The following is a 15,818-nucleotide window of genomic DNA, read 5'->3' as shown; positions in this document are numbered from 1 at the left end:
TCAAAAAGGATCTCCAAGATTGGCGTTGACGAACGTTTCTTCCTCTCCTGTTGTGTGATTAAGGGATCAGACATCAGCCAAAAAACATTTGGATCCAAAACTCTCTGTGGCAAATCCTGGATGCCAATGGATTGGACCGGCATCAACACCCAATATTGTAACGGATATCACACATTTATCTGAACCAGACATTCGGATCGATGCCTATCACAACTTGTTTGTTGTTTTTCGCAATTTCAGAAACATTCGAAATCCCAAACTCGGGTCATCGGGAGATATTTAAAGGAGCCTTTTTTGTTCCAGAGATCCAACGAACGATCTCAGCCTCAAGAACGAAAAGCCGAAAGTTCTTCGCTCCGTCTTTTTTTGGGTGAGTGTTCCAATCATGTAAGCTGACAAATGCCACCATTTGGTTGATCCGAACGCATTGGGACGCTTGGACAAACAAAATCCATTTTCCTCTCACATCGCATCTCACCATGATCCTCCCTCATCAGATCAGACCCATATTTTAGCTCGAGGCTCAACGTGTTTGGGAGGGGACACGAACAAAAGCTAGCCATGTTTTTAACTTAAAAATTCGCAGGATATTCTACCAGAGAGATCTAGAACAAAGGGAAATTGCCACCAGAGCTGACAATATTAATTGCAACTGCTTGGTAGTAGTCGGAGAAGCATTATTTGCAATGCAAATAGATTGCCAGATCTCCTGGATGAGTATGCCTCCCATTACACCCGCACGCACTAATATACTGTAGAGTGGTTTTTGTGCCAAGGTCTTCATGGACCCAAGCAGGCAATGGGAACAATTCCTCCTCCTTCTATGTATGCCCTCCCCCAGGATATTAGCCAAAGCGAAGTGGCTAAGATTGTCATTTGTGTGCGGGCAATTAATATGAATGAGACCCAGGACCTCATTCCAGGATACAGAACAAACAACACCAAAAGATGAGACGTGGATTCAGTTTTATTGTATATCATTTATTATGATTAATTTTCATTTTCATATCGGGGGTACGAGGCCATATGTATGCGTGTGTGTACGAGTGTGTGTGTCGAGTAGCAACCTTGTTTGCACACGATTCTTATTCCATATGTTGCTAACGCTTCCATTCTTTTGAGTTCGTGGCACCACGTGGTTGGTTCACCCAGCGTTAGCTTGTCTTCCTATTCTTTGCCTTACTCTGGGATGGTATCAAAAATCATAGTTTTATCTAGTATTTGATGAAGAGAAAAGATCCCATTCCCGTGAGGCGAGGTCGAGAAATGGCAACGATGTTTCCTTTGGTAGATTCTAATAAATTGAGATTAGCAGGAGTAAGGTTACGTTGAGGATTCTTGGAATGTGGAAGAGTAGTTGTTAATGTTGCATGTTGTATGCCAATGTACAATATGACTTGATCGACGGTGGTTTAAAAAGCGCGGAGGCATTTCTTCAAGAGTAGTCGAGGCATGAGACGGAAGTGGAAGAATTGGATATCGCGCCATACAGTACAATAGTAATAATTTGTGATTGCTTTGGAGTCTGACCCTCCCGATTTAGATAAACCATTCCTTTTTCTTCTCAACTTGATGACCAGTTTTGCCCTGAAGTACGGCCGTGTCGGCATCGAAGGCGTCTTGAGCGCCCTCATCTTCGCGGGTGAGGTACTCGCCCTTGTGTCGATTTTTGTACTTGCCCACCAGAACGGCGAATATCACGATGAGGATGAAGATGATGGCCAGGATCACGCCTAAGATGGCTGAGTTGGTGGTTCGATACAGATGCTCGATTTTCTCCTCGTCCACATCGGGTGGCCGACGGGTCTCCTCCTCCTCGGGAGGATAGGTCACGGGTTCAATCCCGCAAAAGTCTTCTGTGATTGTTTCGGGAGTGGCAGCAATGTTGGAGAGCGGATCCTCTTGGAAGAGCAGCTTGAGGGGGATGATTTCGTCGAATTCGACTCGTGAGATGCAACCCACAAATCCCTCTCGCATGGTCTCGTTTCGACCGATGTAAAGGTAGCGGATGTTGTTAAACTGAGCGTCAGCGGAGGATTTCAAAGACTCGTCAAAGCTATAAATCTGAGGCTCGTAATTGTCCACTTTCATCATGAGTTTGCGTCCCTGATTGAAGCGCTCGATTCGTACATCGTGGTATTGGCCTGTCATGAAATTCTGCTCGGTGAAGATCATCTCCTGTCGCTCAAAACCAAAGTCAAAGACTAATCGGAGATGTCCAGAATTCGAAATCATCAAAGTCAGATATTCCTGGCTGATGTCGGAATAAGCCCCGATAAGGAATCCTTTGGGATCAGTCGTGGTGAAGCCGACGTGGATCCTCTCGGCAATGGTGGATTTGTAGTTACCCTTGAAGTCGTATTTGATCATGTAGTTAGTTCGCATATTAACACCAATCTCATCGGCACAAATTGGTCCCTTGAACGGCGTCCAGCGACAATCACATTCAAAATGATCATAGCCCTCTTTGCAGGTGCCTCCATTCATGCAGGGCGCGTTCTTGCACTTGCCCTCGCACCCTGTGCCCACACCGTAGAGGCCCCATGGGTTTTTGTTGACCTCATACAACAGGTCGGCAATGACCCCATTGATGACCATGGCACGAATGCAACCAACAAAACCGTCCGTGTAGTCTTTGGAGGCTCCAACGAACAGATGCTGATCCAGCAACATGGGTCTCACGGGTCCAATGGGTTCCTTGACTTGGCCCTTTCTGGCACCATCCACAATTACCATGGCTTCTTTCCTGTTTCTTTCCACCAATACGGAATGCCACTGATCATCATCCAGTCGATAGGAGGTCTCCACTGTCACGCCTTGAGGACCCTTGCCAGATTCGTACTCAAACTGGATATGGTTCCCACTTATAAGCGAGACCATGATGAAATCCCCGTTGGTTCCCTGGGAATGGATTAGGACCATGGTCTTCTGAGAGGTGGTCTTGAATTCAAAGTAAATGTCCCCACTTTGGCCAAAATCGATTTGAGGCAACTCTATGGCACTATCGTCCTTGCGGAATGTCACCACATTGTCAAACATGGTATCACCATCGCATTCGAGGGGTCCAAGGGAGTAGCGACCTTCTTTTCTGTCCAAAGGATTACCGGTGTCGCCAAAGTGGAGGGCCTTCACCGGGAGGTACTCTTTTTGGGTGATTTCGCCTCCATCCCAAAGCCAATCATCATGGCCGGAATCACAATTGCACCATTTGTCGGGGTCAAAGCAAACCCCCAACAATCCACACTCACATTTCCTTGAGCCGGGCAACGAGCCAGCCCAATAATCCATGGGACGGTTCTGCCTCGAGACCCAATAACCATAAGGCGAGAAATTGTCACTATATCCCACGGGAGTGTTCAAAAGACGAGATCGCTTGCAATCATAACCCAGTTTTTGAACGCACGCCACGGAGCGATTGATCAGGGCCTCCATCATCTCCATGGTTGCATCATAGTAAATGGTTTGCTGAAAGCTGCCCTTTTCCTCAAAGCCATCCACTTTAGTGGCCTCTTCGTTGCGATGACCGACGTAAGTGATATTTCTTCCATCGGGAAAGAACTCGCAACGGGCAGGGAAGGGCGCCAATGGACCAGATCCATCCACATCAATGATAGTCTCAGCGTAGCGAGACTCGGGATGAGCGTTCTTGTAATGAACACAGGACTTGAAATTGAGGGAGGTATGACAAACGGCGCCTGTGTAGCCTGTGCCCTCACATTCACAATAGAACTCGCGAGAATTTTGTTTGCAGACACCACCATGCTCACATGGATTGGGGGTGCAGCGATCGACCACGTGACAAGACTCGAGAGCAATGTCATCCTTTGAGGAGTATTCTTCGTCTTTCCAATCAGACGGGATCTTGTAGTTGCCGTCAATTGTGATATGCCTCATACACCCAACGAAGCCAGCTTCCCGGTGCAACCCCCCTCCAATCATGTAATAGGCCCCAGTGGCAATTTCCAAGATCCTTCGTGTCTCCATGGGATCGCGGTCAATTGTCAGAACGGCTCTATTTTTGCTCATGGCCAATTCCACCGTGTGCCACTTCCCGTCGTTGTAGGTTTGGTCGAAATTGTCCAGTTCCACTTGGGGAATGTCCGCCGCCACGATCAGAACTTTAATTCGGGCATCCTCCATGAAGAGCTTCACAAATCCCTCCGAGCTGAAGCGATGGTACAGGAGCAAACCGTTCTCCTCGTAGGTTCGGAATTCCATACTGACATTCAGGCCGTAAGATCCTTCGTAGCCAGTGAGCCTAACCCAGGCCTTGGGTTTTTTGAAAGTCACCGGAACAGTGAAGTAATCCACGGGACAGCCTTTGATGACTCCTCCCACGTCTTCGTAATTGTAGAATCGGTCATCATAGCCCAACCTGTCCTTGTAACCGGCAATGACGTTGGAATGATTCAAATACATGTTCTCAATGCAACCGGTGAAGTTCTCAAAAACCACCAAGCCGTCTTCCACATTAGGAACTCCACCAATGTACAGATGTCGATCGAGATTGAGTTTGTGAAAGTCCCCCTTGATCCGATCGCGGATTCGTACACGGTCAACAGAGAGGATCACATCGCGTCTCTCTCTCGAGATGACCACTTCATGGAAGAGATTGTCATCAAGGAGGGATCCCAAAGCCATGGACGTCTCCAATCGTGATCCAAGATTTATGTTGAGAAGCAATCTGTTCTCAACCAACTGAAGAGCGATGTAGTCTCCTTGAGATCCTCGCGAGTATAGGATCACTCCATTCTCGTGGTTGGTCTTGAACCTCAGACGAACCGTGTCACGCAATGATGCAACCGGGAATCTGGCCAAATCTCGACGAATGAGAGCCGTGCCGTTGAAGTGCAGAACATCAGGAATGTAGTTGCATCCGTATAGCTCCATCCGGATCGAGATTCGGTCAGCCCATCGCGTGGGATTGACTCGGATCCATTGGGCTATGATGGGCTGATCAAAGTCATTTCGCACCACATAATCCCCATCCACGTTACCCACGAACAACTTGGGAGAGCCATCCACCTCCTTGTAATCGATCCAGTCCTTGCCGTTCGATCCGTACTGGATACGATACTCAATGATATACTCTTCAGAGTGAGCCCGACCTTGCATGGCGATCCCAGTCACGTTTTTAATGATGCCCAGATCGATATTCAAGGCCTGTTGAAAGTCGGAGTTTTCCGCCGTCCACGCGGATCCACCCCAAAGACGGGCCATATCCGGGGTTCGCTGACTGGCCGAACTCGTAGCACTGACATTGGCCTGGGCCATCAACGGATCCCGGCACAGATTGTACGGAGAGTCTAATAAAAAACGGTCGTAGTAGGTATTGGAGTCGTCGTATCGACTTTGCAGATACTCCCCACTGACCCAACCTAACACTAGGAATGATATCACAGTCGCCAATTCCATGTCTGCCAAATCTTTTTTCCGTTTGGCCATGGCGAATTTTTGAAAGTTAACAAGGCGTTGTTTCGCCCTTCTGTTTTTCACTGTTGGGATGATGTTATTACACACGGATGGGTGGCGACGGGAGAGCCTGAACTTGGGCAGGTATTATTACTCTCAAGCACACTCTCAACTTGCCTGGATGGAGGACTACTACCTGTGCTTGTCGGCGAATTCAGGTTTGTTGTTGGCTTTGGAGGCACTGGTTGCACGGGCAGTGGTTCAATCTCAAACCCAGGGCACCCCCAACGGTACAGGTGAAGAGTCCCAAAACTTGCCCTCCGACAATCGTCAAAAGAGGGCGGGAATCCAGCCGTCTCCGATTGGCTTGGATCAAGTTCTAGCCTACAGAATCCACTAGTCCAGCACTCCAATGATTGGCACCCATTTTCTTCTTTTATATCCCATCATGCTCTTTTTTCTGCTGATTCTTACTTGTCCTGTAAGGTTCGTTCCTAATGGTTTTCTTCGTGCTTTTCCTGTGAGTTCCTTTCGGTGTCCTTCGCCCTAGCTGTCCATTCTGATACTGAAACCGCCTGGGAAGCTGGAAAAGCAAAAGCAGGATAGTAGTTGCAGTAGTCGGAGGAGGAGGAGGAGGAGGAGGAGGAGAAAGAGAACGAGAACGAGAACGAGACGGAGGAAGAGGAGGAGAAGGAGGTTAGGAGGAGGCGATGCACATCATCATCCACATTCGCTCGTTCCTTGTTCCCTCTTCCATGTTGGCCCCCTCGTTGGTAAAAAGGGGAATCTCGTCCACTCCGTTCCGAGCGGCGGGTCGAAAAAGGAGCACTTTTCATGCACACATCCGCACTTCTTCTTCTCCTCCTACTCCTACTCCTCCAACCACCACCACCACCACCACCACCACCAGCACTACCTTCTTGTTCTCCATGGGACTGGCTATGGAAGAGGGGGACGTTAGCACCATGGAGTATATATACATAGTACAGTGCAGTCGGCCCTTCGTGGAAATGTTCCACACTTCGAGAGGGACAAGGAGAAGGCACACTCCTTTGGATCCTTCTTGTGTTGTTCCTTCTCCTCGCACTCCCTGGAAATTCCGTGTATCGTCGATTCGTCGTTGTTCCGAGCGTCCCAGAAAAGTGGGACCAGACTTGGCCAGCTTCAAGAAAAAGATACACCGTCTCTCGTTGCAACAAGAAGCGACTGACTTTGTTCCTTCTTTTTTCCGTCCGAAAGGGAAAGCCGATTCCTCCGTATGACTTGGCCGAAGCATGTTTGGAAATTGTCAGAGACGGGCTTTTTTTGATTTACCATCATGCCCAAAGTTCACTTGAGTGTCAGGAGTGAAGGTTGAGCAGGATTAGGTTGATCACTAATGATAATCGACTCCGGGTTTCCAACACGAATCTTTCCTCAGGCAACGATAATTCTTTCAGCAAAATCCTTTTGGGATCTTGTGTTTTTTTTAGGAGAGAGGGCCAGTCATTAGAAGAAACCCTCTGAAAAGCCATTGAAGAGGAAAATCGACCCACTAAAAGAAGCAAAGCAAAGAGGAAAAAGTATTTCCTCTTCGTATTTGGGACAAAAGTTCGATCTCCTCGACAACATAAACGGGAAAATTGTTAGGAAAGACAGAAAAGGGAAAATTGAATCTGTTGGTCCAGGAACATGAGAATGCAGATGCGGCGTTGCTTTCGTGCTTCTAATGAATCATCTTCTCGCAAAGAAGAACGAAAGGCAATCCTCCAATTTTGGGTGCAAAATATTTGAGACGTCCCGCGGTGTTGCTGCCAGCTTCCATGTCCTGGGCATTCATGGTTATTGGAACTACTCAGACGAGCATGCCATCACCATCCAAAGGCAATGCGACTGCAGTGTGTAGAACGTGTATAGCCCAGTAGTATAGCCCAGTGCTCCCCGCAGTCTCAGAGGTAGGACAATATGTGCTGAAAAGAAGCTCGTTGTTCTCAGTTCCAACGTCCCATCAGGGGTAATTAGAGGTGGCAAGCTTGCGTGCAGAAACGCGAAGAAGAACTGGTAGACCTGCAGGCTACTAAAGTACTACCATACGTACAAGAGTGTATATGTACGTACTACACTACTCGAGGGCAACAAACGGCATGCACGGCAACTGTTGTAGCTCAAGTAAAACGCAACCAAAAAAACGAGGAACCCCTGATAGGAGAATAGGAAGTATCACATGCCTCACTAACCTATCTCCTTTTTCTGCTGCTTTTTGTTTAACCCCTATGAGACGCACGGACCTCTCCAGGCAAACCAGGAATTTTATTTGCGCCCCCATTTCAGACAATGAGAATGAAGGGGGCATGATCCGAGGCCAAAGCCCCTCGATGTAATTTCAAGATTCTTGGATCCAATTTATATGAGATTATGAATGCATTCAGAATCCAGGCAGGGAGGAAATTGCCTTTGGAACAGCATCTCGACAGCCTCCGACAAAGATTCGCCCCCAACCCAATTTGTTTAGTCTACAATCCCTTGCAATCAGATCCGAAACAAAGCTTCTCGCAATGCATTCGCAATCGATCTGCACTAGTACCTGTTACAGCAGACTCTCGAGGAATTCATCCTGAGGTTGGGCTCAAAAAGTGGACCGACTATCTGGAGATTTCCTCAGGCTGTCACATATGATCAACCCCCTCTTACTGTGTATCAAGAGGCCATGTTGGTCTTGACATGGCGGTGAGCAGTATCTGATGTGAATTTCGAGCCAATCTACAACCTGGGATAGAATTTCCAAGCACTTTCGCATCTCATCATCTCTGACACTGAAACCCGACACTAACTCAATGATCTGTGACAAATGTGTTCCTTATCAGCTCATAACGTCCATCTTCTGCCAATGCCAAAGTAGGGTCTGTGTATGCCTGCTCAACTCATAGTTCATAATAAACATGACACACGTCATGCGGGGAGCATGCACTTGAGAACTCAAGATAGCAAGCACTTGGGATATTCAATGACCAGGCTTGAGCCAGGGGAGCAGAAATGATACACGCTCGTTCCAGGTGGACCCAGGACGTGCTCCATTTGGGCATAACATTTCGTAAACTGTTACACAACGAAAGCAAGATATCAGGATGCTCCACTTCGAATGAGAATGATTTGGATCCACTGTCAATGGCCAATATATTAGCCAATCAGTGCTACATTATTATAACCGTAACTTGGGAATTTGGGCCAATTATTCCACTAAAGTTGTTAAAGCGTCCTTCCTGTTAAAACATTTAGTAAAAATCCTTCGTCCCCTGTTGTATCTATTCGCTTTCTTCTCCAACCTTTATAATGATCCTTAACGCAGTATTCAAGACTTGGTTTAATCATTCCCTTTAGAAAAATAAAATTTACGATTTGCTGTAACATGGTTGTTTCGGAGAGGAAAGTTCACATCAGTTTATTCATGCCTAGAAAGGATGGTCAAAGATTATTGCATTGGGTAATTAGAACAAAAGAAATTTCTAAGCTTGTGAACCGACAACGCCTAGTTCCATAAACTGTTAGTCATTAAACGACATTCGGCAATCAGGTGAATAAACCTTACTAATAAAACATTTTCTCGTCTAACTTTTTTGGGTTATTGTGGTGCTGAAACTATCGAGCATTGGTGCCCAAAGTAAGGAAATTGGAAATGACTTCCTCCACTTTCGGCGTTCCAAAGAGGGGAGAGTGTTCCGCTTTCTTTACAATCAGCGTGACGAAAGATGGCACTTGCGCAGAAATTGGAATACCGCACAACTGTATTTTCCTAAAATTAAGGCGTGCCTTCAGGCCTGTCGGGCAATTGCCAGATTCGACCTGGCAACTAGCCTCTCCAAAGCCACCAATGAAACGGCAACCACGGCCAGCAGCAAATGGCGCAATGAAATGATCTGGTTTCAACTTTTGATGTTGGGTTTATATTCCGTGACGTCACTCTTGTCGTGAAATCTTTATCTGCGAATGATCCATTATTGGAACAAAAACTCTTGGACAATGACGAGATCTCGCTAAGAAGTGATCCGACGGATTTTCACGATGCCTACTACAGACGACACACGGTTGTTAATGGATTCACCGGAAGATGAGGATCCTTCCACGCCCGTTACTCTTACAGGCAGTAGTCCCTCAACCGTGGCGCCCCCGCCAGTCTCGGCCTCGGTGCCCGCCGTTTCTCGCCATTCTCCCGCGGCCTCGGGGGTGGGTTCGGACTTTCAGTTCATTAAGATCTTAGCTCGAATCACGCTCCAACTGATTCGACGCTTTTGGGCCTTTTCCTCGGCCACCATCCTTTGCATCCTGTTCTTTTACTGGCTCTGGGGCGGCCTCATCGCCTTTTTCTTGGTCTTGTTTTCGGCCACAGGTATGAATCATGGTCAATGCTTCATTAATGAGGAGTTATGATTCCGTAAATTGTCGTTGATATGTATTTGACCGGCTTCGTTTCGAATTCTAAGTGGCTTTTCCTATGAAATGGTAACATTTCCTCAGCATTGTGTTATGGACAATGCATGATTGTGGTGGTTTTACATTGCTCGCCAACATTTCACAAGAATTCTTTTCAGATTGAAGGTTTATCAAACTTTACAAATTGGCAGATTACTAACCCGTGCTTGGTTGTATATAGAATGACTAGCCCATCTTTATCAATGTTCAATGCCTGTTCCAGGAATCTTGTACCATGCTAGTGACAAAGTGTTGTATCATCCAGACCAGCCCAATACCTCTCGGGTCTTCATTCCGTCGCCCTCCATTGTGGGACTGCCTTTTGAGAGCGTCTACATCAAGGCCAAAGATCAGACGCGACTTCACCTCTTCTTAATCAAACAGCCACCGGGTCAGATTTCTAAGGCGCCCACTTTATTGTTCCTCCACGGAAATGCGGGCAACATCGGTCACCGTCTGATGAATGTCAAAGGGCTCTACTCCCAATTGAAGTGCAATATCTGTTTGTTGGAGTACCGTGGCTATGGCCATTCCGACGGTGCACCTTCGGAAGAGGGTTTATATATGGACGCCCAAGCCGGATTGGACTACGTGAGCTCGAGGAGTGATATCAATGCAAATAAGATTGTGGTCTTTGGGCGGTCCTTGGGTGAGTAACGTGCACTTAGTCAGCCACAGTAATCCATCCACTTTGCGTGAAATGGATCATTTTCTTTAGGTGGTGCCGTGGCCATTGAGTTGAGCGCTCGTTCAGAGAACCGAGAAAAGATTGCTTGCGTGTTCATCGAGAATACGTTCACGAGTATTCCGGACATTGCGCGGTCTCTCTTCGATTTTCGATTCATTCGAGCTATTCCCACGTGGTTTTACAAGAATCAGTTCAAGTCGAGATGGAAAGTGTGCAAGATTTGTGTGCCCGTGTTATTCCTGTCAGGCCTGGCTGATTCGCTCATTCCGCCCAAGATGATGACGGAGTTGTTCAATTCGTGCGGATCTGAAAAGAAGCGATTGGCCAGATTCCCTGGGGGAAGCCATAACGAAACCTGGACTTGTCAGCAGTATTACCAAGCGTTACGCTACTTCTTAAACGAAGTAAGCCCATCATGAAACCATTCTACCTATAAGTACAAGATTTTGATTGGGCCTGTCCATCTTATTTTCATTTTTAGGTTGTTGGGATCGGAGTTACCAATCTCGATATCCAAGTTGGTCAAGCTCGAGTTCACTCACCGCCCACTGTACTCGTTAGTCATTCAAGCATAATTTGAGGTTTTTATTCATAGCCCCAGTCAATAGAAGTTGACGGTCAAAAAAATCGACGAATCCGAGTCTTGTCCAGGGCTAATTTACTTGGATGTTCTTTCGAAAATACACCCTGAAACGCACGCCAACACATCTCTTATCATACCAGTGAAATTTCTTAAAAGACTGAGCTTTGACCCGCAAAATATAACTTACATTACATTTAGAGCTCAAATGCTCAGGTGAGAAAACACACTGAAAACAATCAATCAACTGGGCCTGACAACTTCAGACACCAGAAGGAGGCAGAGGGACGCGATCCACGTATTCAAGTTGATGAATGGTTTTGAGAATTTGGACCACAGATATTACTCTCGATAAATTGACCACGGGATTGACACCAGAAACAACTTGGCAAGATCTCATTCTATACAGACAACTCGCGCTGGTCCCGGAGAAAGTTTTTCACTCTGGGGGCCAGATCGTTGTGGAAAAGCTCACCTCCAATGGAACGAAATTGCCCAAATGTGAACCACACAAGTCCTGCATCGACAAACACCATATTCGGCAATTAACGCCCAACACGTACATTACCATCTTGCTTTAACCAACACTGTTACAATCCTGATGTCCTCTAACAACCTGCATGGTTCCCGTGGGCCTAAATACATTTCCGAACACATTCATGGCATTACAAAATTTGATGCACCATACGAGAGAGGAAATGGCAGAATACGTACTAATCATGGTAAAACGGACCGACTATCATCGAGTGACGATGGCCAGGATTGAAGTGTTTACTCATGATAAAATGGAATTGCTTTGGTTATAATCCAGTTGATCAGCGCAATATGTGTATGGCGTGTTGACCGGGGTTCGGAAAAAAAAACCATCTTTTGAGGGTCAAATTACTTGAAGAAAAGCGTCCTGATCGCTGCGCCTTCTGACGGCAGTCTTTTTGAATTTTTGTCTGTCAGAATTACGTTAGACTAAAGAGCTCATGGGACAATTCATAGACCCCTGGAAATTATGGACGTACCTCGACCAAGACTAGTAATAGCAAAAAGGTAATTGAGCCGTAATTACATTTAGGCTGTGTCTATAAACTTTGGTCCGATTTGTTAGTCAAAATATCAAGGCTACCACCATCAGGCATGTGTAGAAAACGGCGTTTTCTTGAGCTTCAAGAAAGCTATGGACAGGACGAACCTGCAACATACGGCTATTGATGTAGCCCTGATGACCAGTCTTAGTCATCGAGGTACGTCCATAACTTCCTGTGGTCAATGAACAATTCTACAGTCTGCGGCGACTAAAGCCTGCACTTTTAGTGTGCAATATCTGTACCTGACACCATGATTACGACTCCGGTAATAGACCGAGTATCTTCACCAGATGCTGACAACCAGTGTTCGCAAGTATTAAAACCGGTCTAGTTCGAGAGACAATTCAGTACCTTGGAGCTAGTGCAACCGAATATCGAAGGATGCCTAGACGTGGGGAAATAACTTTTTTACCAATGGTAGACAAAGAAAAATTGACATAATGACCAAGTTTATTCGCAACGGACTCGGCTCATCATGCATCGGATCGGATCCGAGTGGGGTGGATTCAGATGATTTAAACTTTGTTGCTCTTGACCTGGGCAGCGATGCGGTCCAAATCTCGACGACCTTGCGAGGTCAAGCGCCGTCCACCACTGGGGTCCTTCTCCAACCACTTCATACCCTCCAAAGATTGGAGGGCCTTGCGAGCCACAGACCCGGAACCACTCCGCCAATGGCTGGGCTTGCTACCGTTGTTCTTGCGCACTACAAATACGAAGAGAAATGAAATGAATGGACCATTCCAGATTACTGCCAATGCGACAGGGCCAATCGCGCAAATTGAAACGTCGATTGTGCATGGGGTGAAATATCTACTCTCTTAAGAGGGAAAGAGGGTAGAATTGGAGTCCACGAGTGGCTGTCGCATTCCTATTTTCTCCAGAGACACAACGTCTAAGGAGGGGTAAGAGGAACGCCTTTCCTTCCTTCGATTTATCGATCACTCCATCCTGCTCTTGCTTGTCCTTACCTCCATAGATCTTGGTGAGTGTGTTGACGCCCACGGGAGATCGCACGTAAATGTGTCGGGCCACAGAGGCACAGCGAATGAAGTACCAGTCCTCGTCATAGGGAGCCAACTCCTTGGACACGTTGGTCTTGACCAAATCCACCCATTCGGGCACCTTCATCTTGCCAGACCTGCCATCACGAACAGAAAGTGGTTATTGCCAAATAGAGCTCACACCCGAATCATGAACCGTCTACACTGCCGGGTTCGGTGCCTCGCAATCTTATTCAGCAACCTCCAAGGGTTAGACGACTTGTCAATGCTCCAACGCCAAATTGAATCATGGATCAGTCCAGTCAGCCAATGCTTATCTGCTTTTTTATCGGCGAGGCTAGCTAGCTAAGGGGTACTCACTTTTTCAGGAAGGCAGCCAAGCCTTTGGTGAACTTTTGTTGGTCCACGTCCTTAACGCTCACGGAAGGCATCTTGGAGATCCTAAAAATCACGTCAAACCTTCAGTTAAGGGCGTAACACGGATACAAAAAGGGTCCGGAATCATGGGGAATTGATGCTTACCTTTTAGAAGGGCCAAGGGAAAAGGAAGTTCCGACAATCAGCTTACGTAAATATGAACTCAGATAGTGCCATGAGAAATTGAGTAGTAAGACTGTTTCATAAAATTCCCTAGAGGCGCTAGCCAATGGAATGAGGAAAAAGGACCTTTATCTTGACACGTGTTGAACAGGCCTACCCAAGTCCATGCGATAAAGATCTTTAATCTTTTAGATTGTTATTAATTCTTTACCCGAATGAATTAGTTGAAAAATGACGTCGAAATAGCTAAAGGTTGTCATTAGAAAAGCCACAGCGCTTTATTGGGTGTTCTTTTGGCCAGGGTGGCCAATTCTGATTGTTTTATCCACAAGTGCTGCTTTTTGACAATTCTGCGTCTGAACCTTGAAACAGGAATCGTACGTAGACATGGCCTATCTTAAGCCAGATGACTTAGGTTTTTGAAGAAGTTTGCTCCATTCTAAAACGGGACTACCCCCGCCCACAGATTTAAAAAAAAAACTCAAGCAATGCATGCCTTCCCTGAATGTGTTCGGAAAGGTTGGACACAATCTAAAATCTCTAATTTCTAGCAAAGGAAGCAATTGTTCAAAAAGTGCCATTTGAGTCCAGTAGTTGTGAATAGGGACATCTATAGTTGTGACTAGCTTTCAGAGACAATTGGATTTGCTGCAAGACTGAATTAAGACCTCTTTTGAGAATGGACACTTGAGAAAGGAAGGTCGAGAGGTCGAGAAGGTCAGTTTGAATCAGAACTCCTTTTTTCTTTCAAGCAAACTCCAAGAGAAAAAGGAAACACCTTGTAGCGCCCTCTGAGGGTCATGGTGATTACAGGGCGTTAGTCGTTCCTCAATTTAAGAAACGGATTACACTTACAATTGCGGTGGACAAAAAGATTACTTCATCAATCATCAGATAACCGTCATTCACCCAAAAATGTAATGGCTTTACTCGTTGCAACTACTTGTCCTAATTTTAGAGAACCAATAATTGCGCCAACACCATACTTCTCTAAACCCATGCATTTTTGTTTCAACAGTCCTAAACTTTGAAGTGTTCTTATTAAAATGTCAAACTAATGAGCAGACTTGAAAAAAAAATTTCTCTTTGGCCACAATATAATCTTTTTAAGTTGAGAAAAATGAAAAAAAAAGATGAGAAGACGTAAGAGAAAGTTGAAAGTAAGATGAAATTGCGTAAAAGGGTGTTAAAACGCAAAGACAATTCGTGCCTGTATTGGGTACGTTTGACCACTCGGGTACCATGGTTATTAATGCAAAAATAATGGTTACAACGAGTAATTTTTAGGTTTTTGGGTGGTTGCCGTTACACAATTTGAAAATGTAATGGTATTCCAATTCTTTTTCAAATAGTCAGCCCTGGACATATGCTCTTTTGTTTCCTATGACTATCACTTACGTCATTTGGCCACCCTAGAGTGATTTTCTAGTGAGCTGTGGAAAGGGTAGAAAGTGTCCTTGGCCTCAGAATGAACTGCTGCGTAAGATTGTGAAAAGAAATATCCATCGATTTTGTGTCCATTTCAATTCAGGTAATAAATGGGGTTAAAGGCAGAGTATTTAGAATTAGTCCCTAACCAATCATGCGGTCATTCCTGCCTCCATATAAGCAAGTATCAATCGAAAGGTATCTGATTATGTATATTTTCAGAAGTATCCATGAGCTATGTCCTAATCCATGATTTGGGGTTAATTCTAGTGATCCTGGTGGCTTAAGGTACATTTTAGGAGCATCCTCAAGCCCTCGAGAGTCCAGGCTAGTTCGAACAATGAGTCCACATCGCTTCCTTCCTTCTCGGGCTCCTTGATTGTTTAATTTGCAGCCTTCAAATATTTTTGTAAGGATTACGTAGGCGTTGTTGATCCGGTAGCATCTTTCAAGTCAGACTTCGACAAATTTTTAGCGAGCATTCCAGATCAACCCTACATTCAAAGACTAGTTGGGCCTGCTAACAAAAATTCATTGGTAGACCAAATATCATGCCTGGATTGAAAAATGAAAAAAAGTCGAAATAAAACCTTTCATTGTATAGTACAGGGGATTACATTCTGTGTAGCGGTCAGAATAGC

The 15,818-nt window shown here is 45.8% G+C and overlaps 3 protein-coding genes and 1 long non-coding RNA gene across 4 annotated transcripts; 2 read left to right on the top strand and 2 right to left on the bottom strand.

Annotated features, from left to right (window-relative positions):
- Positions 1-25: 25 nt before the first annotated feature.
- LOC131883096 (uncharacterized) lies at positions 26-8,981 on the top strand. Its single transcript, XR_009373578.1, has 3 exons — positions 26-157; positions 241-370; positions 7,723-8,981. It is a non-coding gene; the product is annotated as an uncharacterized LOC131883096 (long non-coding RNA).
- LOC131883072 (neurexin-4-like) lies at positions 950-6,061 on the bottom strand. The gene has a single exon (XM_059230410.1). It carries the CDS (start codon positions 5,443-5,445, stop codon positions 1,540-1,542), a length of 3,906 nt encoding a protein of 1,301 aa, XP_059086393.1. The 5' UTR covers positions 5,446-6,061; the 3' UTR covers positions 950-1,539.
- A 338-nt stretch (positions 8,982-9,319) lies between the features above and the next one.
- Positions 9,320-11,244, top strand: LOC131883081 (protein ABHD13-like). The gene is made up of 4 exons (XM_059230426.1): positions 9,320-9,775; positions 10,082-10,507; positions 10,577-10,950; positions 11,028-11,244. The coding sequence occupies exons 1-4, from the start codon at positions 9,451-9,453 to the stop codon at positions 11,124-11,126; spliced, it is 1,224 nt and encodes a 407-aa protein (XP_059086409.1). The 5' UTR covers positions 9,320-9,450; the 3' UTR covers positions 11,127-11,244.
- A 1,393-nt stretch (positions 11,245-12,637) lies between these two features.
- On the bottom strand, positions 12,638-13,801 carry LOC131883092 (small ribosomal subunit protein eS19-like). The gene is made up of 4 exons (XM_059230437.1): positions 13,732-13,801; positions 13,570-13,650; positions 13,177-13,346; positions 12,638-12,911 (listed from the first exon to the last, which is right to left on the bottom strand). Exons 2-4 carry the CDS (start codon positions 13,638-13,640, stop codon positions 12,721-12,723), a joined length of 432 nt encoding a protein of 143 aa, XP_059086420.1. The 5' UTR covers positions 13,641-13,650; positions 13,732-13,801; the 3' UTR covers positions 12,638-12,720.
- Between the last annotated feature and the right edge of the window lie 2,017 nt (positions 13,802-15,818).

Source organism: Tigriopus californicus, chromosome 7 (assembly GCF_007210705.1).
Source record: "Tigriopus californicus strain San Diego chromosome 7, Tcal_SD_v2.1, whole genome shotgun sequence".
NCBI lineage: Eukaryota > Metazoa > Arthropoda > Copepoda > Harpacticoida > Harpacticidae > Tigriopus > Tigriopus californicus.
The sequence above is the reverse complement of the archived record's forward strand: the minus strand, read 5'-3'. Positions and strand labels throughout refer to the sequence as shown.